Source organism: Oncorhynchus gorbuscha, linkage group LG21, assembly GCF_021184085.1.
Source record: "Oncorhynchus gorbuscha isolate QuinsamMale2020 ecotype Even-year linkage group LG21, OgorEven_v1.0, whole genome shotgun sequence".
Lineage (NCBI taxonomy): Eukaryota > Metazoa > Chordata > Actinopteri > Salmoniformes > Salmonidae > Oncorhynchus > Oncorhynchus gorbuscha.
Window position 1 is genome coordinate 48627414 of NC_060193.1, and position 26455 is coordinate 48653868.

Here is a 26455-nt window from a genome sequence, read left to right on the forward strand (position 1 = left end):
CCATTGTTGATAGACTAACACGTGGAGGACATGAACTGATGCTGGCTGCAGGCACACTACTGTCAGATCCAGACATATCCCTTAGGATGTGGGTGGACTTGAGCCATAATTTCATCAGCAACAGGCCTGGCTATCTCAAAGACAGATTCAATCTCATGTTATCACTTTAGCTGTCTGATTATCTCTATAATCTCGATAATCCAAAATGATATAGTAACGGGTCACTGAGAACATACACACGAAGAGATTAGTGGTCATCGAAGTATGCAGGTTTGTATTAGTCATTTCAAGTCAAGATGAAACATTTCCTCAAAGAGAAGGACAACATGACATGGTTTACCCACATCTGAGTAACTGCAGTGGCCAAAGAGTGGCCAAAGTGGCCAAAGAAATGGCAAGCTGTTGTGTTCGAAAAGGAAACTCCGGTACGCTGGTTCTTATACGATCCACAATGTGTATAATGGATCTCAAAACTCCCCTCTGTTTTCTATATATAGCGTCCATTACATTTCAACCAATAAAATAAATACACCACTCACAAAAGAATACAAGTCAAATCAATGAACTTTTATCTGATTGTGTAGATCTTGAAGAAAAACGAGTGTGAGGATCAATTTTATATTAAGTTGGACCTGTTTCATATAGCACAAGTGAAACCGAACTCTCTCTGTGCTCCATCCAGTTCAGTATAAACACATTTGTTTCCGTCAACAAAGGATAAATGCTTACTGCCTGATTACTCACATGGCTGCTGATGTGACCTTTCCCAGGGATTTGAACAATACACCTTCAGGAGATAACAAAACAAGGGAAAGAGGGAGGCAGAGCGCACCACTATCCATGCTATGGAGGTCATTGCAATGAACGACCGCTGCCCTGTGGTAGAGTCATAGGGTACAATTTCCCTAATCACGCAACTTGTTCGGAGGATGCTATGTTTTCAGAGGCCAATGGAGGAAGAGGACTCAATCAAATGTCACATAGCACAGTACAGTATATCCAACCTTAGTTAGGAACATGCAGACTGATATAGGGTACAATGCAGTAGATTTTTAGAAATCATGTGATTCAAATGAGCAATGCCCATTGAAATATCATCAGCAAACTCCCAGCTAAACACAGAATTTGATGTTGATCTGCGCTGCTCTCTGTGTATGTGTATAATTCTGAAGCACCAAAGTGTTCCATTGTCAATACGTTGACCATGAGTTGCTACTGCTGGCTATACATGTCTGCTCCCAGGCTCCAACTCTAGCCTGACCCAGTTCTCCAGCCCAGTCTGTGTTATCTGATGCAGTGAGACTGACTCACAGAGTCATGGTCCCCTGGGCTGCTTTAGTGCCCACTGCCCATCTCATAATGACAACACGTCCTCAGTTTGGGAGACAGATTTGGGCAATAGTTGACGTGGTGCCAGTGGATGACGTGGAGGAAGGTTTTTAGACTTGGCTGGATCTCTGTTGACCTTTGACCCTAAAGATCACAGAGTGACCGGTAGTCCCTTGTTCTGTTACAAATCAAGTCTTTACATTATAAACTTAAAACATGTTGTAGAAGAGAAATAATTTATCCCCTCACTGTAAGTAAACTGAATGTGGCAATGGTTCTCTGCTGCTGGTAGTCTAAATGCATTCTTACAGTTGTTGGCATGAAGGGAAATATTACATGTTAAAATAGACTGAAACAGAGGCTAATGTATATGAAATATGTATACAATCTACATGAAAAAACATTGGTCCTGTATCAAAGACAGTCATTTATTTCCAATAAATCACATTAAATGCTCTGTGATTTATTGATTACAAGATGGACTAGTGTGATATTACACTCCAAATCAGTTGGACGAGTCAAAGGCTGCCGATGGTCATATATTTGTGTGATTCTGTGATCAAGGCTGAGGCTTTCCACAGAAATCCCAGCTTTACCCGCTCATCTTGACCGATGGAGCCGGGAAGGTTACAGTAATGCTGCAGAGCAGCCAGGGCTTGGGAGCAAGTCAGGCGGGGAAATGGTTCGGACATGCCTGGCATCCAACATGAGCCCAGATAGAGCTGTCGGCTGAGATGAAAGTTAACCACGAACACTGATGCCATAACGGATCTCAGGGTTTAAAGTCAGAGTTTAAAGTGGCCTTAAATGCTGCAGCAATATATGGCGATGGCTGACAGAAATGTCTTCATAACCATCTTATGAAATGGAACGGACCAACAGTCGTTGGTTAATTGCCTTTAGTCTACTTACATTATGTAGGCCTATTTTGGTGTAGCTAGTTAGTTCAATTATACACAAGACATTTTTAGAAGTTGACAAATTTTGTCGAAAAGAGTTGGTACTTCCATGTTCTGTATTTTTGGGCAAAAAGTTAGCTAGGCGTTCAACCAAGCAAGGACAGGTAGGTAACGTTAGCCTGCTCAGCTAGCTAATGTTAACTGTTAGCTCTCCTTTGAGTAGGAGTAGCGTTAGCTAGGTAGAGTATCAATATGCGCAGCCATGGCTTCAATACCTCAATGTCTAAGTATTGAAGCCAGTGGTTGGCATCCTGGGCACAGGTGACTTCTCCCGCTCCTTAGCCACCAGGCTGGTAGCCTCTGGGTACCAGGGTGGTGGTGGGCAGCCGCAACCCCAAGCACTGTGCCTCCCTCTTTCCTGCGGAGGCTGAAGTGACCACCCAGCACCAGGCTGCCACCCAGGCCGACCTGGTGTCCGTGGCCCTCTTCCCCGAGCACTACTCTACCCTAGCTGGACTGAGGGAGTCGCTAGTGGGGAAGACTCTGGTGGATGTTAGTACTGGTACTAAGATTAACAGTGATAAGCAGGCAAATGCGGAGCAGCTGGCCAATATTTTCCCAGAGAGCAGTGTGGTGAAGAGTTTCAATGTGATCTCGGCCTGGAGCCTGCAGAAGGGGCCAAGGGAAGGCAGCAGACAAGTAAAGCCTAGGTGATCTGCACACACAACAGTGCCAGAGAACACAGACATTACTACTCTGAATTACATTCTGATACACCGGTATTGATGCAGGGACCGGTTTGGGTTTTTACTTTACCAGTATTTGAATGTTGTTTGTTAAATGTGATACGCCATGTGTAATGTCAATTTTGATAGTTTTACTATGCTACTTGAGCCATCTCTCCGTGTCACTTTCCACACAGCCCTAGCCACGTAATAAGCACATTTGATGTTCCTCAACCACGAGACACTTGCGTTCAGTCTGCATGGTCAATGCAGCACATGCAACAATGTTGATGACAACAATGCTGTTTTCACTTTGCTTCTTAATATAAATCCACTGGTGTTCTATAATTACACTATTAGTTTGTGTTTCTTACATCAGCAAACGGCTAGTTTGTCTTTTTCTTAGGAAGTTGCCCTAAATCTTGTGAGACACTAATTGTTAGCCGCTAATACATGTGCTGAGTAAAAGCAAATGTAGCTAGCTAATACAGCCTGATAATACCAGTGATGTGTAGACCAACACCAGCATGTTGTTTGTGCAACAGTATCTTCTAAATCAAAGAGGAATATGCAAAGCAAGAATGTTAGCTACATGAAGTAGCTAAGAGAGAACATGCAATGTAGCCACATTTTATCGGGTCCCCTAGGAAATACTTAACAAAACTTTAATTCCTACCCTGTCACAATAACTTCTCCCTGACATTTTAATTCGTTGTCATCTCAAATAACGCTCGATTCAATGTGCCCACTATTATATTCTAACTATAGAATTTGAATAGTCTGTCACGCCCTGGTCAAAGTATTTTGTGTTTTTCTTCATGTATTTGGTCAGTCCAGGGTGTGACATGGGTTTTTGTATGTGGTGTGTATGTAGTGGGATTGTAGCTTAGTGGGGTGTTCTAGGAAAGTCTATGGCTGTCTGAAGTGGTTCTCAATCAGAGGCAGGTGTTTATCATTGTCTCTGATTGGGAACCATATTTAGGCAGCCATATTCTTTGGTTGTATTGTGGGTGATTGTCCTGAGTGGCTTGATGGCCTTGGCCTGTGTTAGTTGACACAAGTTTAGGCTGTTTTCGTTTCGGTTATTGTTTTTGTAGTGTTTGTGTTTATTCGTGTTTACGGTGTTTGATTAAACATGGATCGCAATATACACGCTGCAGTTTGGTCCGACTCTCCTTCACCATATGAAAACCGTGACATAGTCCTTCTATTTCCATGATTCCAACAGTTTTTCTCTAATTCGCAAGTAAAATCCAATTGCAACTTGGTTAAAAATAAGTCCCAAGATTATTTGTCAGTGTGGAAATGATCAATTGAGGTGTGGTGTAAAAATACTTCTTAAGTCGTTTTTTGTTGTTGGTATCTGTACTTTACTATTTTTGACAACTTTTACTAAACTACATTCCTAAAGAAAATACTGTACTTTTTGCTCCATACATTTTCCCTGACACCTAAAACTACTTGTTACATTTTGAATGCTTAGCAGGACAGGAAGAGAAAACATCCCTGGTCGTCTACTGCCTCTGATCTGGAGGACTCACTAAATAAAAATGCTTTGTTGGTAAATTAGGTCTCTTGGAGTGTGCCCCTGGCTATCCGTAACGACATTTTAAAAAAGAAAATGGTTCCATCTGGTTTGCTTAATTATACGGAATTTGAAATTATTTATACTTTTGATACATACAGTTGAAGTTGGAAGTTTACATACACCTTAGCCAAATACATTGAAACTCCGTTTAACAATTCCTGACATTTAATCTGAGTAAAAATTCCCTGTCTTAGGTCAGTTAGGATCACCACTTTTATTTTAAGAATGTGAAATGTCAGAATAATAATAGTAGAGAATGATTTATTTCAGCTTTTATTTCATCACATTCCCAGTGGGTCAGAAGTTTACATTCACTCAATTAGTATTTAGTAGCATTGCCTTTAAATTGTTTGACTTGGGTCAAACGTTTTGGGTAGCCTTCCACAAGCTTCCCACAATACGTTGGGTGAATTTTGTCCCATTCCTCCTGACAGAGCTGGTGTAACTGAGTCAGGTTTGGAGGTCTCCTTGCTCGCACACACTCTTTCAGTTATGCCCACAAATGTTCTATAGGGTTGAGGTCAGGGCTTTGTTATGGCCACTCCAATAATTTGATGTTGTTGTCCTTAAGCCATTTTGCCACAACTTTGGAAGTATGCTTGAGGTCATTGTCCATTTGGAAGACGCATTTGCGACCAAGCTTCAATTTCCTGACTGATGTCTTGAGATGTTGCTTCAATATATCCACCTAATTTTCCTTCGTCATGATGCCATCTATTTTGTGAAGTGCACTAGACCCTCCTGCAGCAAAGCACCCCCACAACATGATGCTGCCACCCCCATGCTTCACTGTTTGGATTGTGTTCTTCGGCTGGCAAGCCAATTATATTTTTGTTTGATCAGACCAGAGGACATCTCTCCAAAAAGTACGATCTTTGCCCCCATGTGCAGTTGCAAACCGTAGTCTAGCTTTTTTATGGTGGTTTTGGAGTAGTGGCTTCTTCCTTGCTGAGTGGCCTTTCAGGTTATGTCGATATAGAACTTGTTTTACTGTGGATATAGATCATTTTGTGCCCGTTTACTCCAGCATCTTCACTAGGTCCTTTGTTGTTGTTCTGGAATTGAGTTGTACTTTTCTCACCAAAGTACTTCATCTCTAGGAGACAGAACACGTCTTCTTCCTGAGCGGTATGATGGCTGCGTGGTCCCATGGTTTTTATACTTGAGTACTATTGTTTGTACAGATGAACGGGGTACCTTCAGGCGTTTGGAAATTGCTCCCAAGGATGAACCAGACTGGCGGAGGTCTAAAAAATTTTTTCTGAAGTCTTGGCTAATTTCTTTACATTTTCCCATGATGTCAAGCAAAGAGGCACTGGGTTTGGAGGTAGGCCTTGAAATGCATCCACAGGTACACCTCCAATTGACTCATATGATGTCAATTATCTTATCAGAAGCTTCTAAAGCCATGACATAATTTTCTGGAATTTTCCAAGCTGTTTAAAGGCACAGTCAACTTAGTGTATGTAAACTTCTGACCCACTGGGATTGTGATACACTGAGTTATAAGTGAAATAATCTGTCTGTAAACCATTGTTGGAAAAATGACTTGTGTCATGCACAAAGTAGATGTCCTAACCGACTTGCCAAAACTATAATTTATTAACAAGAAATTTGTGGAGTGGTTGAAAAACCATTTTTAATGACTCCAAACTAAGTGTATGTAATCTTCTGACTTCAACTGTAAGTACATTTTTATCAATTACATTTACTTTTTAATACTTAAATATTTAAAACCAAATACCTTTAGACTTTTTCTAAAGTAGTATTTTGCTGGGTGACTCTCACTTTTTACTTGAGGCATTTTCTATTGACATATCTTTACTTTTACTCAAGTATGACAACTGGGTACTTTTTCCACCACTATAATTGAGTGCATGAAACGTAGAAATGATAAGTGCTAAAATGTGTTTTGGTTGAAATTGACTTGAACAGTATAAAACAATCAGAAGTCACATATAATGTATATGTTTCCACCCTAGGATCACTCACTACTCATAAAGCAAATGTAGGACTTTTATTATTCAAAAACTAAAAATACCGTCCAATTGTTTTGAAATACTTTGATCAAATATTTTGGCCATATAGCCTAGCCCTACTGTCTTTTAGTTGTTTTGCTCTAAACTGGACAATGCCCACAGTATATAATGTTTACATGTTTCACACATTCTCGAGTTGCAACCATATTATCACAGATGTTGGTCATACGGTGTTAATGTAGCTAAACTATGTGATGTGGGCTATTGGTGAAGTATCGTGTCTCTTCAGTTGGGTTCTCCTTGATGAAGATTCCCTTCTCTGACACTCGCCTCTTCACTACCCAGGTGCATCTCCTGGGCAGAGGAGAGGCGGCCCATGTCAACAGGGATGAAGCCAAGACTGCGGCAGATCTGGAGTACAGAGCTCTTGGCCCTACTGCTGTCACTGCAAATCACCCCCCTGTACCTCTTCCCCTTGTTGCGCGTCCCATGTCTCTCCGCCCTCGGCCACTTCCTCCTCTTCTAACGCCTACAACTTCCTTCGTGACGTCGTCCACCCGTACGCCACGGCGGTGGAGGTGGTAAACGTGACACTCCCCTCTGTGGCCTCGGTGACCCTGGCTCCTACCTGCCCGGTCTCAAATCAAATCAAATCAAAATTGTATTTGTCACATACACATGGTTAGCAGATGTTAATGCGAGTGTAACGAAATGCTTGTGCTTCTAGTTCCGACAATGCAGTGATAACCAACAAGTAATCTAACTAACAATTCCAAAACTACTGTCTTATACACAGTGTAAGGGGATAAAGAATATGTACATAAGGATATATGAATGAGTGATGGTACAGAGCAGCATACAGTAGATGGTATCGAGTACAGTATATAAATATGAGATGAGTATGTAGACAAAGTAAACAAAGTGGCATAGTTAAAGTGGCTAGTGATACATGTATTACATAAGGATGCAGTCGATGATGTAGAGTACAGTACAGTCCAGACCCAGGGTCAGTCTCACGGCCGCCTTCCTGCAGCCTTTGTGGGGCACCAAGTACAGGCGTTTCCCCAACTGGTTGGGTCGCTGGCTGCAGCAGCGGAAGCAGTTGGGCCTCTGTGCCTTCCTCTGCGCGGCGCTGCACGCCGTCTACAGCCTGTGTTTGCCCATGCGCAGGTCTGCTCGCTACAATCTGCTCAACGCTGCCTTCAAACAGGTGAGAAAAGCATCAGTAAACTATTTATAAATAGTTTAGCCTACATACTATTCATGAATTAGTATTGCTATTATAAATGTATAGTTCTAAAGCATTAAAAACATTACAACTCATCGGCATTTAGAACGTTTTCAATATGGTAAAACATTTGTAATGGCTTACTCATAGTGTAACCACCTGACATCACAGTAAGCAACAATGTGTGTTTACTGTGCAGGTGAAGGTAGACCAGGAGGACTCGTGGGTAGAGGAGGAGTTGTGGAGGATGGAGCTCTATCTGTCTATAGGCACCCTGGCTCTGGATCTCCTCACTGCCCACCGTGGGCAACTCGCTCAACTGGAGAGAGGTCAGCTTCGTACAGGTCAGCACATTTGCACAGACACCTTTTCTGTGTACATGAGCAGTAGTTCAACGAAGCAGTCAAAGACTTGCAAAACACATTAACATTGTAGCCTACTGTGGAAAGACAACCTCTGAGCTGTGTGTGTCAACTCTTCTCCTCGCATGCTGCGGAATTCATAAAGGGGGATGGTTTCATTTCCCAGGGATTTGTCCTTCTTTAGGGCGTTTAGAACTTTCCCTTCATATGTATGCTAAGCTGATCCAGTCAACGCCAGATTAGTCACATGCTGCTAGTTCGTGTGATAAAAGGCCCGGGTTCTGCTTAGCCTGTCTGCCTACAGCCCGGAGCCGCAGTAAAACATTTGAGCATTAATTCTCCATCAAGATCACAGTCCTGCAGTCCCTTAAGCGTGCAACCAGCCAGACATAGTGTAGTGAGTTCAGTCCGGCTTAGTCGTAGTGCTGACGACAGACGGACATTGCTTTAAGTGAGTTAGGCTGGTATTAGGAACTGTTAACTCGCACTGACTCTTAACAGAGCTTTGTATCTCATTTTACCAATAATTATACATTTTACGCCCAGGCTCTGTCGTAACCGGCCGCGACCGGGAGGTCCGTGGGGCGACATCCGGTTTAGGGAGGGTTTGTCCGGTAGGGATATCCTTGTCTCATCGCGCACCAGCGACTCCTGTGGCGGGCTGGGCGCAGTGCACGCTAACCAAGGTTGCCAGGTGCACGGTGTTTCCTCCGACACATTGGTGTGGCTGGCTTCCGGGTTGGATGCGCGCTGTGTTAAGCAGTGCGGCTCTCCAAGACAGTAGCTACTAACAATTGGATACCATGAAATTGGGGAGAAAAAGGGGGTGTAAAAAAAAAAAAAACATTTTTTATACATTTTAGTATTTTATGTAATAAACATGTATACTGGACAAAAATATAAATGCAACCATTACAAAGATTTTACCGAGTTAGTTCTTATAAGGAAATCTGTCATGCAGGTGAAAGAGGACCCAAAAGCGACTTAACAGAAACAGAGTTTATTCAAGTCCAAACAGGGAATAACAGAAATCCTCTAGTCTGTAGAGGGGAATAACAGGAGAAGCGGCCACAGACTGCAGGTCGCTTCGGGTAGGCGCAGGCCGTAGTTGACAGAGACACCTGCTCACACGCAGCATCTGATGAAGGCAAAAAACACGACAGGACAGGGCGAAACACAATCACAGCACGGTGAATACTAAACAAGGAACCGACAGGACAGGAACGGAACACAAAGGAATAAATAGGGACTCCAATCAGGGGAAAGGATCGGGAACAGGTGTGGGAAGACTAAATGATGATTAGGGGAATAGGAACAGCTGGGAGCAGGAACGGAACGATAGAGAGAAGAGAGAGCGAGAGAGTGAGAGAGGGAGGGGAGAGAGAGGGATAGAAAGAGGGAAAGAACCTAATAAGACCAGCAGAGGGAAACGAATAGAATGGGGAGCACAGGGACGAGACATGATAATAAATGACAAACATGACAGTACCCCCACTCACCGAGCGCCTCCTGGCGCACTCGAGGAGGAATCCTGGCGGCAACGGAGGAAATCATCGATGAGTGAACGGTCCAGCACGTCCCGAGACGGAACCCAACTCCTCTCCTCAGGACCGTAACCCTCCCAATCCACTAAGTATTGGTGACCCCGTCCCCGAGAACGCATGTCCATGATCTTATGTACCTTGTAAATAGGTGTGCTCTCGACAAGGACGGGAGGGGGGGAGGGAAGACGAACGGGGGTGCGAAGAAAGGGCTTAACACAGGAGACATGGAAGACAGGATGGACGCGACGAAGATGTCGCGGAAGAAGCAGTCGCACAGCGACAGGATTGACGACCTGGGAGACACGGAACGGACCAATGAACCGCGGAGTCAACTTACGAGAAGCTGTCGTAAGAGGAAGGTTGCGAGTGGAAAGCCACACTCTCTGGCCGCAACAATACCTTGGACTCTTAATCCTGCGTTTATTGGCGGCTCTCACCGTCTGTGCCCTGTAACGGCAAAGTGCAGACCTCACCCTCCTCCAGGTGCGCTCACAACGTTGGACAAACGCTTGAGCGGAGGGAACGCTGGACTCGGCAAGCTGGGATGAGAACAGAGGAGGCTGGTAACCCAGACTACTCTGAAACGGAGATAACCCGGTAGCAGACGAAGGAAGCGAATTGTGAGCGTATTCTGCCCAGGGGAGCTGTTCTGCCCAAGACGCAGGGTTTCTGAAAGAAAGGCTGCGTAGTATGCGACCAATCGTCTGATTGGCCCTCTCTGCTTGACCGTTAGACTGGGGATGAAACCCGGAAGAGAGACTGACGGACGCACCAATCAAACGACAGAACTCCCTCCAAAACTGTGACGTGAATTGCGGGCCTCTGTCTGAAACGGCGTCTAACGGGAGGCCATGAATTCTGAATACATTCTCAATAATGATTTGTGCCGTCTCCTTAGCGGAAGGAAGTTTAGCGAGGGGAATGAAATGTGCCGCCTTAGAGAACCTATCGACAACCGTAAGAATCACAGTCTTCCCCGCAGACAAAGGCAGACCGGTAATGATGAATGAAGTCTAAGGCGATGTGAGACCATGGTCGAGAAGGAATGGGGAGCGGTCTGAGACGACCGGCAGGAGGAGAGTTACCCGACTTAGTCTGCGCGCAGTCCGAACAAGCAGCCACGAAACGGCGCGTGTCACGCTCCTGAGTCGGCCACCAAAAGCGCTGGCGAATAGACGCAAGAGTGCCTCGAACACCGGGATGACCAGCTAACTTGGCAGAGTGAGCCCACTGAAGAACAGCCAGACGAGTGGAAACAGGAACGAAAAGGAGGTTACTAGGACAAGCGCGCGGCGACGCAGTGTGCGTGAGTGCTTGCTTAACCTGTCTTTCAATTCCCCAGACTGTTAACCCGACAACACGCCCATAAGGAAGAATCCCCTCGGGATCAGTAGAAGCCACAGAAGAACTAAACAGACGGGATAAGGCATCAGGCTTGGTGTTCTTGCTACCCGGACGGTAAGAAATCACAAACTCGAAACGAGCGAAAAACAACGCCCAACGAGCTTGACGGGCATTAAGTCGTTTGGCAGAACGGATGTACTCAAGGTTCTTATGGTCTGTCCAAACGACAAAAGGAACGGTCGCCCCCTCCAACCACTGTCGCCATTCGCCTAGGGCTAAGCGGATGGCGAGCAGTTCACGGTTACCCACATCATAGTTGCGCTCAGATGGCGACAGGCGATGAGAAAAATAAGCGCAAGGATGAACCTTATCGTCAGACTGGAAGCGCTGGGATAGAATGGCTCCCACGCCTACCTCTGAAGCGTCAACCTCGACAATGAATTGTCTAGTGACGTCAGGAGTAACGAGGATAGGAGCGGACGTAAAACGTTCTTTTAGAAGATCAAAAGCTCCCTGGGCGGAACCGGACCACTTAAAACACGTCTTGACAGAAGTAAGAGCTGTGAGAGGGCAGCAACTTGACCGAAATACAATCTGACAGAAGAATCTTGACAGAAGTAAGAGCTGTGAGAGGGGCAGCAACTTGACCGAAATTACGAATGAAACGCCGATAGAAATTAGCGAAACCTAAAAAGCGCTGCAACTCGACACTTGACCTTGGAACGGGCCAATCACTGACAGCTTGGACCTTAGCGGAATCCATCTGAATGCCTTCAGCGGAAATAACGGAACCGAGAAAAGTAACGGAGGAGACATGAAAAGAGCACTTCTCAGCCTTTACGTAGAGACAATTCTCTAAAAGGCGCTGTAGAACACGTCGAACGTGCTGAACATGAATCTCGAGTGACGGAGAAAAAATCAGGATATCGTCAAGATAGACAAAAACAAAGATGTTCAGCATGTCTCTCAGAACATCATTAACTAATGCCTGAAAAACAGCTGGCGCATTGGCGAGACCGAACGGCAGAACCCGGTACTCAAAATGCCCTAACGGAGTGTTAAACGCCGTTTTCCACTCGTCCCCCTCTCTGATGCGCACGAGATGGTAAGCGTTACGAAGGTCCAACTTAGTAAAGCACCTGGCTCCCTGCAGAATCTCGAAGGCTGATGACATAAGGGGAAGCGGATAACGATTCTTAACCGTTATGTCATTCAGCCCTCGATAATCCACGCAGGGGCGCAGAGTACCGTCCTTCTTCTTAACAAAAAGAACCCCGCCCCGGCCGGAGAAGAAGAAGGCACTATGGTACCGGCGTCAAGAGACACAGACAAATAATCCTCGAGAGCCTTACGTTCGGGAGCCGACAGAGAGTATAGTCTACCTCGAGGAGGAGTGGTCCCTGGAAGGAGATCAATACTACAATCATACGACCGGTGAGGAGGAAGGGAGTTGGCTCGGGACCGACTGAAGACCGTGCGCAGATCATGATATTCCTCCGGCACTCCTGTCAAATCGCCAGGTTCCTCCTGAGAAGTAGGGAGAGAAGAAACGGGAGGGATGGCAGACATTAAACACTTCACATGACAAGAAACGTTCCAGGATAGGATAGAATTACTAGACCAATTAATAGAAGGATTATGACATACTAGCCAGGGATGACCCAAAACAACAGGTGTAAACGGTGAACGGAAAATCAAAAAAGAAATAGTCTCACTGTGGTTACCAGATACTGTGAGAGTTAAAGGTAGTGTCTCAAATTTGATACTGGGAAGATGACTACCATCTAAGGCAAACATGGGCGTAGGCTTGTCTAACGGTCTGAAAGGAATGTTATGTTTCCGAACCCATGCTTCGTCCATGAAACAACCCTCAGCCCCAGAGTCAATCAAGGCACTGCATGTAGCACCCGAACTGGTCCAGCGTAGATGGACCGACATAGTAGTACAAGATCTAGATGAAGAGAACTGAGTAGTAGCGCTCACCAGTAGCCCTCCGCTTACTGATGGGCTCTGGCCTCTTACTGGACATGAATTAACAAAATGTCCAGCAACTCCGCAATAGAGGCACAGGCGGTTGGTGATCCTCCGTTCCCTCTCCTTAGTCGAGATGCGAATCCCTCCCAGCTGCATGGGCTCAGTCTCAAAGCCAGAGGAGGGAGATGGTTGCGATGCGGAGCAGGGAAACACCGTTGATGCGAGCTCTCTTCCACGAGCCCGGTGACGAAGATCTACCCGTCGTTCTATGCGGATGGCGAGAGCAATCAAAGAGTCCACATCTGAAGGAACCTCCCGGGAGAGAATCTCATCCTTAACCACTGCGTGGAGTCCCTCCAGAAAACGAGCGAGCAGCGCCGGCTCGTTCCACTCACTAGAGGCAGCAAGAGTGCGAAACTCAATAGAATAATCCGTTATGGACCGTTCACCTTGGCATAAGGAAGCCAGGGCCCTAGAAGCCTCCCTACCAAAAACTGAACGGTCAAAAACCCGAATCATCTCCTCTTTAAAGTTCTGGAACTTGTTAGAGCAATCAGCCCTTGCCTCCCAGATAGCTGTGCCCCATTCTCGAGCCCGGCCAGTAAGGAGTGAAATGACGTAAGCAACCCGAGCTCTCTCTCTAGAGTATGTGTTGGGTTGGAGAGAGAACACAATCTCACACTGCGTGAGAAAGGAGCGGCACTCAGTGGGCTGCCCGGAGTAGCAAGGTGGGTTATTAACCCTAGGTTCTGGAGGCTCGGCAGGCCAGGAAGTAACAGGTGGCACGAGACGTAGACTCTGGAACTGTCCAGAGAGGTCGGAAACCTGAGCGGCCAGGTTCTCCACGGCATGGCGAGCAGCAGACAATTCCTGCTCGTGTCTGCCGAGCATGGCTCCTTGGATCTCGACGGCAGTGTAACGAGCGTCTGAAGTCGCTGGGTCCATTCCTTGGTCGGTTCCTTCTGTCATGCAGGTGAAAGAGGACCCAAAAGCGACTTAACAGAAACAGAGTTTATTCAAGTCCAAACAGGGAATAACAGAAATCCTCTAGTCTGTAGAGGGGAATAACAGGAGAAGCGGCCACAGACTGCAGGTCGCTTCGGGTAGGCGCAGGCCGTAGTTGACAGAGACACCTGCTCACACGCAGCATCTGATGAAGGCAAAAAACACGACAGGACAGGGCGAAACACAATCACAGCACGGTGAATACTAAACAAGGAACCGACAGGACAGGAACGGAACACAAAGGAATAAATAGGGACTCCAATCAGGGGAAAGGATCGGGAACAGGTGTGGGAAGACTAAATGATGATTAGGGGAATAGGAACAGCTGGGAGCAGGAACGGAACGATAGAGAGAAGAGAGAGCGAGAGAGTGAGAGAGGGAGGGGGAGAGAGAGGGATAGAAAGAGGGAAAGAACCTAATAAGACCAGCAGAGGGAAACGAATAGAATGGGGAGCACAGGGACGAGACATGATAATAAATGACAAACATGACAAAATCAGTCAATTGAAATATCTTCATACTGCACTAATCTATGGATTTCACATGACTGGGCAGCGGTGCAGCCATGTGTGGGCCTTAGAGGGCATAGGCCCACCCACTTAGCAGCCAGGCACACCCACTGGAGAGCCAGGCCCAGCCAATCAGATTGAATTTTTCTCCACAAAAGGGCTTTATTACAGACATATATATACTCTCCAGCACCCCTCTGTGTTGTGTGACAAACTTGCACGTTTTAAAGTGGCCTTTTATTGTTCCCAGCACAAGGTGAACCTGTGTGATGATCATGCTGTTTTAATCAGCTTCTTGATTTGCCACACCTGTCAGGTGGATGGATTATCTTGGCAAAGGACAAATGCTCACGAACAGGCATGTAAACACATTTGTGCACAACATTTGAGAGAAATACACTTTTTTGTATATGGATTTTTAAATTTCAGCTCAGGACCAACATGTTGCGTTTTATATTTTTGTTCCATGTATATTTAGGGATGAGGATGAAACGGGTGAGTCATGACTGAACCTTCCCACTTGTCAAGAGTAATTATAATTCAGCTGCTCTCTGTAGTGCCCTGTTCTGTGCTAATAATTAGAGTGACCACGGACACAGACACACACACACACACACGCGCGCTGACTACAGGGGCTCATTAAGGACAAATGTTGAGCTTGTAGGTCATACTGTTCCCTTGGGCCTCTTTACTACACTCGTGCTTCCACGATGAGCACATATAATATACCACTCAAATCACCACTTCCTTTCACCTCACTAAGATGTTGAGTTATTAAAAGGTTTTGTAGAAGGTTCAAAGGTCAACAATCCGCTCCCAGATGTTCTGTACATCTGGGTAGGCCAACTTCATTTGCATGTAGTCTTTCATAAAGGGGGTTGATTGGGTATGTATGGAGTATTGGGGGGGGGTTTATTATATGTTCAAGAGTTTACGTGTATTTTTTAAACGTTTTAATGTGAAATGGGCCATCACCACCAGATCTCACAACCTGACATATTGAATAAAATAAACCTGGATTTCAAACCAAATTAACTTATAGTGAGTACATCTGAAGGTGGCTATCACCCAGATTCAATTCAAATAAGTTCATTATCATGGTCCTCTGTCTCTCTTCCCTCCAGTCCAGACTGGACTACATGGCCCTGTTGATGGCCACCCTCCACACGCTGACCTACGGCTGGGGCCTGGGCTTGGGCTTGGACCTGGAGCAGTCTCACTTCTACCTCCCTCCCACCTTCCTGCTGGTGCTGGTCCTGCCGCTGGCTGTGCTGCTGGGGAGGCTGACTCTGTCCCTGCTATGCGTGGCTCTCCGGCTGAGTCGTATCAGGAGGGGTTGGCAGAAGAGCCGAGCCATCCGGTTCACACTGCCTGAGGACGAGTGTAAGGGGCCATCACAGGAGGACATCAGTAATGTTTGAGAGAGATGCTTGGTTTAGTCTTACATGCAGGATTGAATGAAGGAAGCATGGAAGACTCATATATACACACACAGGCAAGTAGAGATGGGAGAGAAGTACTGACTGTCATATCAAAAGCAGTTTAGGGATTTCAATGGCCTTTGTTTTACTAGTGAACATGCTACTTGTTTGGATGACATGTCATCTATAGCACTACCATTTACCTTGTTATATTTATCAAGAGAAATGAACTATGGTTCTATTGCTCAATAAGCCTCCGGCACATGTACAGTGATGCATTTTGGAGATGACTATTATAGTGCTGCTTTAAATTTGCTGCCTCTACTACCTTTTAACTAAATTGGAAGCCAGACATTGTCATTGTCTTCCTACTTGTTTCTTAGCATCGGAGACCCAGTATCTGACTGGCTATCAGGTTTAAAAAAATAAATACAACATTTGTACTGTCAGGCTTTCACTTCAACGTGAGCGAAGCCTGGGCATCCGACACTGTAGTTGCAGTGCTGTGAGATGCCTCAGCTCTGCCTGGCCTGCTCGCGGCTGAATCTGGCTCAGCTGTCTGACATGCCTGCCCTGACACTAAGGTCAGTCAGAGCCAAAATGTTGCACCTCACAGCAATGTCATAGGTTGTTCGGGGGTGTCATGCCTGCTTCTGCTGTGTAATCACTTCTTACTACTCGGAGATGTGTTAAGAAAATAGACCTTTCTATTTTTTGCCTTAGACTATTTTTGCATTGTTTTTGTATAATTGAATGCACTATAATGTTTAAACTTTACCTGGTCAGAGTCTTTCAAAGATCAAATGTGTGCCAAAGATTGTGAAAATATATTGTCAACGATTGTAGAAATGTACTATCAAGTCCCATATTGTTGCTGGCACCAAACTGTCGAGGATGGCTCATGTTGTGTTTGTGTTGAAGTTATGTAGGTATAATTTAAATATGATGCCATTGTATAAAATGTACTCATTTTATTGAACAATCAAACTAAACTGTTTTCATGTTGACTCAACGGTACATGTGAAATTAAGAGCTATTTTATATTCTCTGATTTACATTATTTTCTTGTATCACTTGTATGGTTCTGTTAAATTCAATAAGTTCCATAGGTTTATTCACAAAATAAAATCCAAGACGTGTATTTTGATAGTGCTTATCGGCAGAATAAACATACTATTTTCCACAACTTACCCATTCTTTGTTATGCAGAAGTTCATGAATGTATTTAATTGCCTCTCACTATCCTTACTGACCTGGAGATTGACTGTGGACACCTGCTGTCCTCTTGTGGTAGCTATAGGCTATTGCATTTGTCACCTCCCATTTCTTCCGCTATTCCAATGGGATTTGAGGTGTCGCAACCTACTCAAAGGTTAAAGGTAAGACGGAATCACGGAAGTGAGCATTTCCACATGCAAGGAGTAGCTAGGGCTTTTTTCTGTGGAACAACATGTCTATGGTAAACACAAACGTATTTTTTGATATAAATATGTGCAGTTAACTAACCCAAAGTCATCTGTCAAAATGTTACTGATTTACCTTCCAGGTGTTAATACCTTTTTGCAGTTGATCTGTTTTGAATCTTATGCATGTAGCTTAGTGTAGACGTGCATTTTCACAGATGTGTGTGGCACATAGGATTGACTTTGTCATAGTGAGATTCTTTTTTGGTGTTTAAGGTATTCATCCTATTTTCAGTCAGTTAGCAATGATTTTAATACATGGCACAATGTGGTGTGGAAGACTTCTTTGGCATCAGCTCAGTTGTCATTTTTATAATATACATATTGTCAGTATATATATATATATATATATATATAACCTTGTGGGTACCAGAAGTCCTCCACAAGGAACATATGAACAAGTGGGGAGATCTTTTTGGTCCCCACAATAATATATATATGTGTATTTTTAAATGTTATGTTAGGGGTTAGATGTAGAGTTAGGGTTAAGGGATAGGTTAATTAAGGTTAGGGGAGTGAGATTTTGGATGGGAATCAATTATTTGGTCCCCACGAGGATAGCAATACAATACTTAATAGTATTTTTTTTCCAAGGCTGAATTTGAAAAGGCTGCCGATGCGGTGAGGAGGCTGACCGTACAACCTAGCTATGCTGAACTAGCAGTAATATATGGTTTGTACAAGCAGGCGACACTTGGCAACATCAACACGGGTGAGTCATTCTGTTCAACCTGTCCTACAGGCTGCACCTCGTTGATAAAGCCAAATCCCTGATTATTTCCTAATCTTTCTGGTACCACTTTAAGCATCAAGATATAATGACACAGTTCGTTCGGAAAGTGTTCAGACCCCTTGACCTTTTCCACATTTTGTTACATGACAGCCTTATTCTAAAATGGATTTAAAAAATAAAAAACACTTTCCTCATCAATCTACACACACAAACACATAATGACAAAGCAAAAACAGTTTTAAAAAAATGTTGCAAATGTGTGTGCATATTTTTATTTTACCTTTATTTAACTATGCAAGTCAGTTAAGAACTAATTCTTATTTTCAATGACGGCCTAGGAACAGTGGGTTAACTGCCTGTTCAGGGGCAGAATGACAGATTTGTACCTTGTCAGCTCGGGATTTGAACTTGCAACCTTCCGGGTTGCTAGTCTAACGCTCCAACCACTAGGCAACCGGTTGTCCTGGACAGTTGCCCCTTTGGGCATGTGATTTTTAAAAAGTGAAAAGAACCAAATTGCAAATATTTCCAGTAAGCCTGAAACTGATCTTTGTGAAAGATGGACAACTGTATGGCAGTCAGCCTGCTTTGATAATTTATTTACTGATAACAACCGAGATACAAAGAATTTCCAGGACTTGTTTTTTAGATTCCTCCCCTGTATGTGAAAGGCAGGCAATATGTGGCACTTCTGCATGTAAATATACTGAACAAAAAGTATAAACACAACATGGCTTCATGAGCTGATCTTTTCTGCCAGCCAGGCAGCTTAGTGGAGTCTGCCGCTAGCATAGTCACTGTAGTCATCGAGTAACTATCTCTGGCCCCTTCCCATTTAGCCGGAGTGTTGAGCTCTACAGCAGTCTCTCAACTCAATCGCTGGTTGAAAACTGTTTTCTGCCCCTCCCAAAATATATAATTTGTAGATAATTGGCCCTCTTTCTGGGACTCCCCCACGAACAGGAGCAAGCCTGGCTTGCTGAGGAGTGAGGGACTCCATCCAAGCTGGAGGGGTGCTCTCATCTTATCCCTCAACTTAGACAGGACTCTAACTCCTCTAGCTCCACAATGAGATAGTGTGCAGGCCAGGGTGCATGCAGGCCAGCTTGGCAGCTTAGTGGAGTCTGCCGCTAGCATAGTCAGTGTAGTACGCTTAGCTATCCCCATTGAGCCCGTGTCTGTGCCTCGATCTAGTTTGAACAAAACATGGCGGTGTTCGCCTTAACAATCTCATTGGAATAAAGACCTCTTCCATTCCTGTCATTATTGAAAGCGATTGTGATAATATCTCAAAAGAGGACTACTTAATGTTAGACCCCTCACTTCCAAGGCAGTCGTAGTCAATGAACTAATCACTGTTCATAATCTTGTTGTGATTGGTCGGACTGAAACATGTCTCAAAGCCTGATTTAATTTACTGTGTTAAATGAGGCCTCTCCTCCTGGTTACACTAGTGACCCTATACCCCACTCATCCCAAAAACATTTGTCACAAGAAATTTGCTCCCTGGTATACAGAAAATTCCTGAGCCCTGAAGCAAGCTTCCAGATAATTGGAACGGAAATGGCGCTCCACCAAACTGCCTTCCAACTAGCTCACTGCTGCTCAATCATCCTATTTTTCCAACCTAATTGAGGAGAATAAGAACAATCCCCCCCCCAAACAAATGTTATCCTGTCGCAAAGCTAAAAAGCAGCATTCAACAAGCGAGGATAGCTTTGACTTTAGCAGTGATAAATTAATGAACTTCGATGACAAGTTCATAATCGTTACAAAGCAAATTACGGACTCCACTTTTGAATAAGAGTATTTCTCCAAAGCTCAGTTGTCCTGAGTCTGCACAGAACTGCCAGGACCTAGGATCAATGGAGACACTAGTTATGGTCTCTAAACTGTCAAGCTGCCTACTGGACCCTATTCCACCAACTAAATGACTAAAAGAGCATCTTCCTGTGTTTGGCCCTCTTATGTTGAACATAATAAACTGCTCCCTATCCTCTGAATGTGTTCCTAACTCACTACAAGTGGCAGTAATAAAGCCTCTACTGAAAAGGCCAAACCTTTACCCAGAAAAAGTAAATAACTATTGGCCTATATCAAATCTCTCATTCCTCTTAATTTTTTTTGAAAAAGCTACTGCCTTCCCGAAGACAAATAATGTATACGAAATGCTTCAGTCTGGTTTTAGACCCCATCATAGCACTGAGACTGCACTCGTGAAGATGTTAAATGACCTTTTCTGAATGGCATCAGAACAAAGCTCTGCATCGGTCCTCATGCTCCTAAATGTTAGTGCTGCTTTTGACACCATTGATCACCACATTCTTTTGGAGAGATTAGAAACCCTAATTGGTCTACACTGACATGTTCTTGCCTGGTTTGAATCTTATCTGTTGGAAATATATCAGTTCGTCTCTGTCGATGGTTTGTCCTCTGACAAATCAATTGTAAGTTTCGGGGAACCTCAAGGTTCTATTGTAGAACCACTATTGTTTTCACTATATATTCTACCTCTTGGTGATGTCTTTCTGAAACACATTAAACTTTCACTACCATGTGGACGACACACAGCTGCCCATTTCGATGAAACATGGTGAATCCCCAAAATTGTCTACCCTGGAAGCCTGTTTAGACATAAAGAAGTGGAGTGCGGGATATTTTTTAAAACTTTTAAAGTCCGACAAAACAGATGCTAGTCCTAGGTCCCAAGAAACGAAGAGATCTGCTGTTGGATCTGCCAATTAATCTTGATGGTTGTACAGTCGTCTCAAATTAAACTGTGAAGGACCTCGGTGTTACTCTGGATCTCTTTTGACGTACATATCAAGAATATTTCAAGGACCGCTTCTTTTCCATCTTCGTAACATTGCAAAAATGGTACTTTTTGTCAAATTATGTAGAAAAACGAATACATGCTTTTGTCACTTCTAGGTTAGACTACTGCAATGCTCTACTATCCGGCTACCTGGATAAAGCACTAAATAAACTTCAGTTAGTGCTAAACACGGCTGCTAGAATTCTGACTAGAAACAAAAAATGTGCTCATATTACTCCAGTGCTAGCCTCTCTACATTGGCTTCCTGTTAAGGTTAGGGCTGATTTCAAGGTTTTACTGCTAACCTACAAAGCATTTACATGGGCTTGCTCCTACCTGTCTCTCCGATTTGGTCCTACCGTACATATGCACGGTCACAAGATGCAGGCCTCCTTATTCTCCCTATAATTTCTAAGCAAACAGCTGGAGGCAGGGCTTTCTCCTATAGAGCTCCATTGTTATGGAATGATCTGCTTATCAACGTGTGAGACACATACTCAGTCTTTAAGTCCATACTGAAGACTCGTCTCTTCAGTAGGTCCTATGATTGAGCGTAGTCTGGCCCAGGGGTGTGAAGGTGAACGGCAAGGCACTAGATCGACAAACTGCCCTTGCTGTCTCTCCACTAGGATTCTCTGCCTCTGGCCATATTACGGGGGCTGATTCACTGGCTTACTAGTGCTCTTCCATGAATCACTGACGTGGTCTTCCTGTCCGGTTTTGCACCCCCTCTGGTTCGTGCAGTGGATGAGATCTTTGTGTGCTACACCCACCCTTGTCTCAGGGTAGTACGTTGGTGGTCTGTTGATATCCCTCTAGTGGTGTGGGTGCTGTGCTTTGGCAAAGTGAATGGGGTTATATCCTGCCTTGTTGACCCTGTCCCCCCGGGTATCGTCGGACGGGGCCGCAGTGTCCCCTGACCCACCCCTGTCTGTCTCCATGATCTATGCTGCAATAGTCTATGTGCCAGAGGCCTAGGGTCAGTCTGTTAAATTCTCCTGTCTTATCTGGTGTCCTGTGTGAATTTAAGTATGCTCCCTCTAATTTTCTCTCTCTCACCCTCTATCCCCTCCCTGGAGGACCTGAGCCCTAGGGTCATGCCTCAGGACTACCTGGCCTGATGACTCCTGGCTGTCCCCAGTCCACCTGGTCGTGCTGTTGCTCCAGTTTTAACTGTTCTGCCATGGCTAGGGAAGCCTGACCTGTTCACCAGACATGCTACCTTGTTCCGTACCTGCTGTTTTCGACTCTTTCTCTACCGCACCTGCTGTCTCAACATCTGAATGCTCGGCCTACAACCAATGTGATTATTATTTAACCCTGCTGGTCATCTATGAACGTTTAAACATCTTGAAGAACAATCTGGCCTTAGATGGCCTCTCCACCCGGCACAGCCAGAAGAGGACTGGCCACCCCTCAGAGCCTAGGTTTCTTCCTAGGTTCCTTCTTTCTAGGGAGTTGATTGCTATGAGACTTGAAATTGAGCTCAGTTGTATCCTGTTTCCATTGATCATCCTTGATGTTTCTACAACCGGATTGGGGTCCACCTATGGTAAATTCAATTGATTGGACATGATTTGGAAAGGCGCACACACCGGTCTATATAAGGTCCCACAGTTGACAGTGCATGTCAGAGTAAAAACAAAGCCATGAGTTCGAAGGAATTGTCCGTAGCGCTCGGAGACTGGATAGTGACGAAGCACACGGAGGTGACCAAGAACTCGATGGTCACTGAATGAGCTCCAGAGTTCCTCTGTGAAGATTGGAGAATCTTCCAGAAGGACAACCATCTCTGCAGCACTCTACCAATCAGGCCTTCATGGTAGAGTGGCCAGACTGAAGCCACTCCTCAGTAAAAGGCACAGCTTGTAGTTTGCCAAAAGGCAAAAATATGGGTGTGCCAAGCTTGTAACGTCATACCCAAGAAGACTTGAGGCTGTAATCACTGCCAAAGGTGCTTCAACAAAGTACTGAGTAAAGGGTCTGAATAATTATGTAAATGTTTCATTTCTGTTTTTTTATTTTTTATACATTTCTAATCCAGTTTTTGTATCGTCATTATGGGTACTGTGTGTAGATTGAGGAAAAGCAACAATTGAATCCATTTTAGAATAAGGCTGTAATGTAACAATGTCAAGCGGTCTGAATGCTTTCTGAATGCATTGTACTTATAAGAAGTTGTGAGTTTGGCCAGGCGTTTTGTGGCACTTTGAGGCACTATGCTTTTACTGATATTTCCAGCATTGTCCACTAGTGCTGCTGCAGGTAGGAAATGTTCTGTAATTGGCACAAGCGGTCTTCACTTAATCAATCCATGTCTGGTTGGCGCGGGGATCGCTTAAGCTAGGGGAGGCTTAGCGCTGAATCACACAAAGCCTATTATTTGGCAGGGAATACGATTTGTACACCTCACTTTTCTCAAACTGATCCTCTCCAACGCACTCAGAAGTTGTATTATTTAAGGGCAGTCAATGAAAGTATATTGAAGTGAATTCGGGGAGTAGCCCTGGTCAGGACTCGAACCCGGATCCATCGACTGTCAAGCCAACACCTTAACTGTACACCAAGAGGTTTGGACTTCTTGGCGTAACGGTTCATGTGTTGGCTTGACAATCACAGTTTCAAGTGTTGGTTGGGGCTACCGCTGAAGTTTGCTACAACATATAGTACTTCCATGGTTGGTTTCATTGACTCTCCCCTTAAACTTCCCCTAATTGACAACTTTGGAGTCCGTTGGGGAGGATCAGTTTGAGCAAAGTGAGGTTTAGAATCACTGATCTACAAACAGTATTCCTTGCCAAATAATAGATTTTGTGCGATTTAAAATTGGCAGAGCTACGCATCCCCTGACTTAGGCCATGCCCATGCCAAACACACAACTGGATAGGGATTAATTGGAGACAGCTTGTGTCAGTTACAGAATTTCCTAGGATTTCCTACCTACAGCAAAGCTACTAGATGATGCAGGAAATACCAATAAAAGTAGTGCCTCAGTGCCCCAACTTCTGACCCTACGTTTAAGCACTTATCAGCCTTTAAAGTGTCTTACTAAAAGGCGTATAATTTTGCCTCTATATGCATTTCTCAAGAGTTACAGAATGTATTGACTTAACAATTGTTTAGCTGCCTTTTGTCTGTAAGTAAACCGTTTCAAACCATTCAGGGATTGACATTAAGGGTTGCCTTATTGCCTGTGGCAATTGACCTGAACAGTTGTACCAGTTACTGTTCAGTCTTTGGCCTGAAATAAAAGATCAGAGAAATGTTCCAAATGCACAAAGTGTATTTATCCCAAATGTGTTTGCATCCCTGTTAGTGAGCATTTCTAATTTGCCAAGACAATCCATCCACCTGACAGGTGTGGCATATCAAGAAGCTGAGAAAACAGCATGATCATTACACAGGTGCACCTTGGACTTGGGGACAAAGGGCCATTAAAATGTGCAGTTTTGTTCCTGTTGTTTTAGGAAATTTAGCAGTACGTCCAACTGGCCTCACAACCGCAGACCACGTGTAACCACGCCAGCCCAGGTATTCCACATCTGGCTTCTTCACAAGCTGGATGGTCTGAGACCAGCCACCTGGACAGCTGATGAAACTGTAGGTTTGCACAACCGAAGAATTTCTGCACAAACTGTCAGAAACCTTCCCAGGGAAGCTCATCTGTGTGCCAGTCGTTCTCACCAGGGTCTTGACCTAACTCTAGTTAGGCAAATGTTCACCTTCGATGGATACTGGAGAAGTGTCCTCTTCACGTATGAATCCTGGTTTCATCTGTACCAAGCAGAGAGCATGTGTGGGTGAGCGGTTTGCTGATGTCAACGTTGTGAGTAGAGTGCCCCATTGTGGGATTATGGTATGGGCAGGCATAAGCTATGGACAACGAACACAATTGCATGTTATCTATGGCAATTTGAATGCACTGATACCGAGACAATATTCTGAGGGCCATTGTCGTGCCATTTGTCCGCCGCCATCACCTCGTCTCAGCATGATAATGCACGGCCCCATGTTGCAAGGATCTGTACACAATTCCTGGAAGCTGAAATTTTCCCAGTTCTTCCATTGCCTGCATACTCACCAGACATGTCACCCATTGAGCATGTTTGGGATGCTCTGGATCGACGCGTGCGACAGCGTGTTCCAGTCCCCCCCATAATACAGGAACTTTGCACAGACATTGAAGACAAGTCGGACAACAATCCACAATGAACTGCCTGATCAACCCTATGGGAAGGAGATGTCAGGCTACATGAGGCCAATGGTAACACCAGATACTGACTGGTTTTCTGATCCTCGCCCCTACTTTTTTTTTTTAAAGGTATTTAACCAACAGATATATATTTGTATTCCCAGTCATGTGAAATCCATAGATTAGGGTCTAATTAATGTATTTTCAATTGACTGATTTCCTTTTTATATGAACTGAACTGGAGAAGTTGTTGCTTTTTACATTTTTATATTAACAGTCAAGTGATCATAATCTTCGGGTAACCAAAAAATACTCCTGACCGATGGGCAAGTGTCTTTCAGACTGCCAATACCTGCCAGTTAAAGTAATATTTTTTTTTTGTTGTAAGAACTTTTAAGATGTCTGCATTGTGTCCACAGAGCGTCCGGGAATATTTGACTTCCAAGGAAAATCTAAATGGGATGGTTGGAAAGCACAGGAAGGTAAGTATTTTTTTGGACAATGTATTATTCTGCTTTTCCACTCTGTTTTGAATGTAACACAAATCTTCAATGTGTCCTGTTTCTGTTTTCAATCCAATAGGAAAGTCTAAAGAAGATGCCATAAAAGAATACATTGCCTTTGTGGAAGAAATGAAAGCAAAGTATCCAATGTAGAGGTTTCTTTAGGACATTCGTGCACTTTTTTTATTTTTAGAACCATTTTATAATTAAACAATAATGCCTGGGGGGGTGTGGTATTATGGCCTCCGCTTTGCGTTGTGCCTAACAGCCCTTAGCCATGGTATGTTGGTCATATACCACAAATCCCAGAGGTGCCTTATTGCTATTATAAACTGGTTACCAATGTAAACATTACAGTAAAAATAAAATGCTTTGTCATATCCGTGGTATAAGATCTGATATACCATGGATGTCAGCCGATCAGGACTCGAACCACACAGTTTATAATAGGTTACAATGAACAAGAAGAAAAGGGACCAAATCTGAGATTTTACATGGGTAAAGTGTTTAGAGACAACCAAGATGACTGGTCTAACCAACGCTCACCAGCAATTTGTTTATCCTGTTGAAAATGTGCAGCCCTTGATCTGGGTATCTATTTCAGAAAATGTAAAAAAAAAAATGAAAATAGAGTACATTGGTGCAAAAGAACAGTAAATTATATTTCTTAAAATATCTGTCTTCCAAGTATAATAAAAAGTGATAATTTTCAATCATGCTGATAAATTCTCTGGACAAAAGGCTGGTCATAACCAGACCTCTTTCCGGGATTTCTCTTTCACATGATGATGATGAAGAGCTGAGTCCTACTACTTACTTTTTGAATATGTTCTTGTTTCTTA

The 26455-nt window shown here is 44.2% G+C and overlaps 1 protein-coding gene across 1 annotated transcript; it reads left to right on the top strand.

The window, feature by feature from the left end:
* The first annotated feature begins 17268 nt into the window (after nucleotides 1-17268).
* LOC124008314 (acyl-CoA-binding protein-like) lies at nucleotides 17269-26326 on the top strand. The gene is made up of 4 exons (XM_046319480.1): nucleotides 17269-17366; nucleotides 17965-18082; nucleotides 25530-25592; nucleotides 25693-26326. The coding sequence occupies exons 1-4, from the start codon at nucleotides 17358-17360 to the stop codon at nucleotides 25764-25766; spliced, it is 264 nt and encodes an 87-aa protein (XP_046175436.1). The 5' UTR covers nucleotides 17269-17357; the 3' UTR covers nucleotides 25767-26326.
* Nucleotides 26327-26455: the final 129 nt, after the last annotated feature.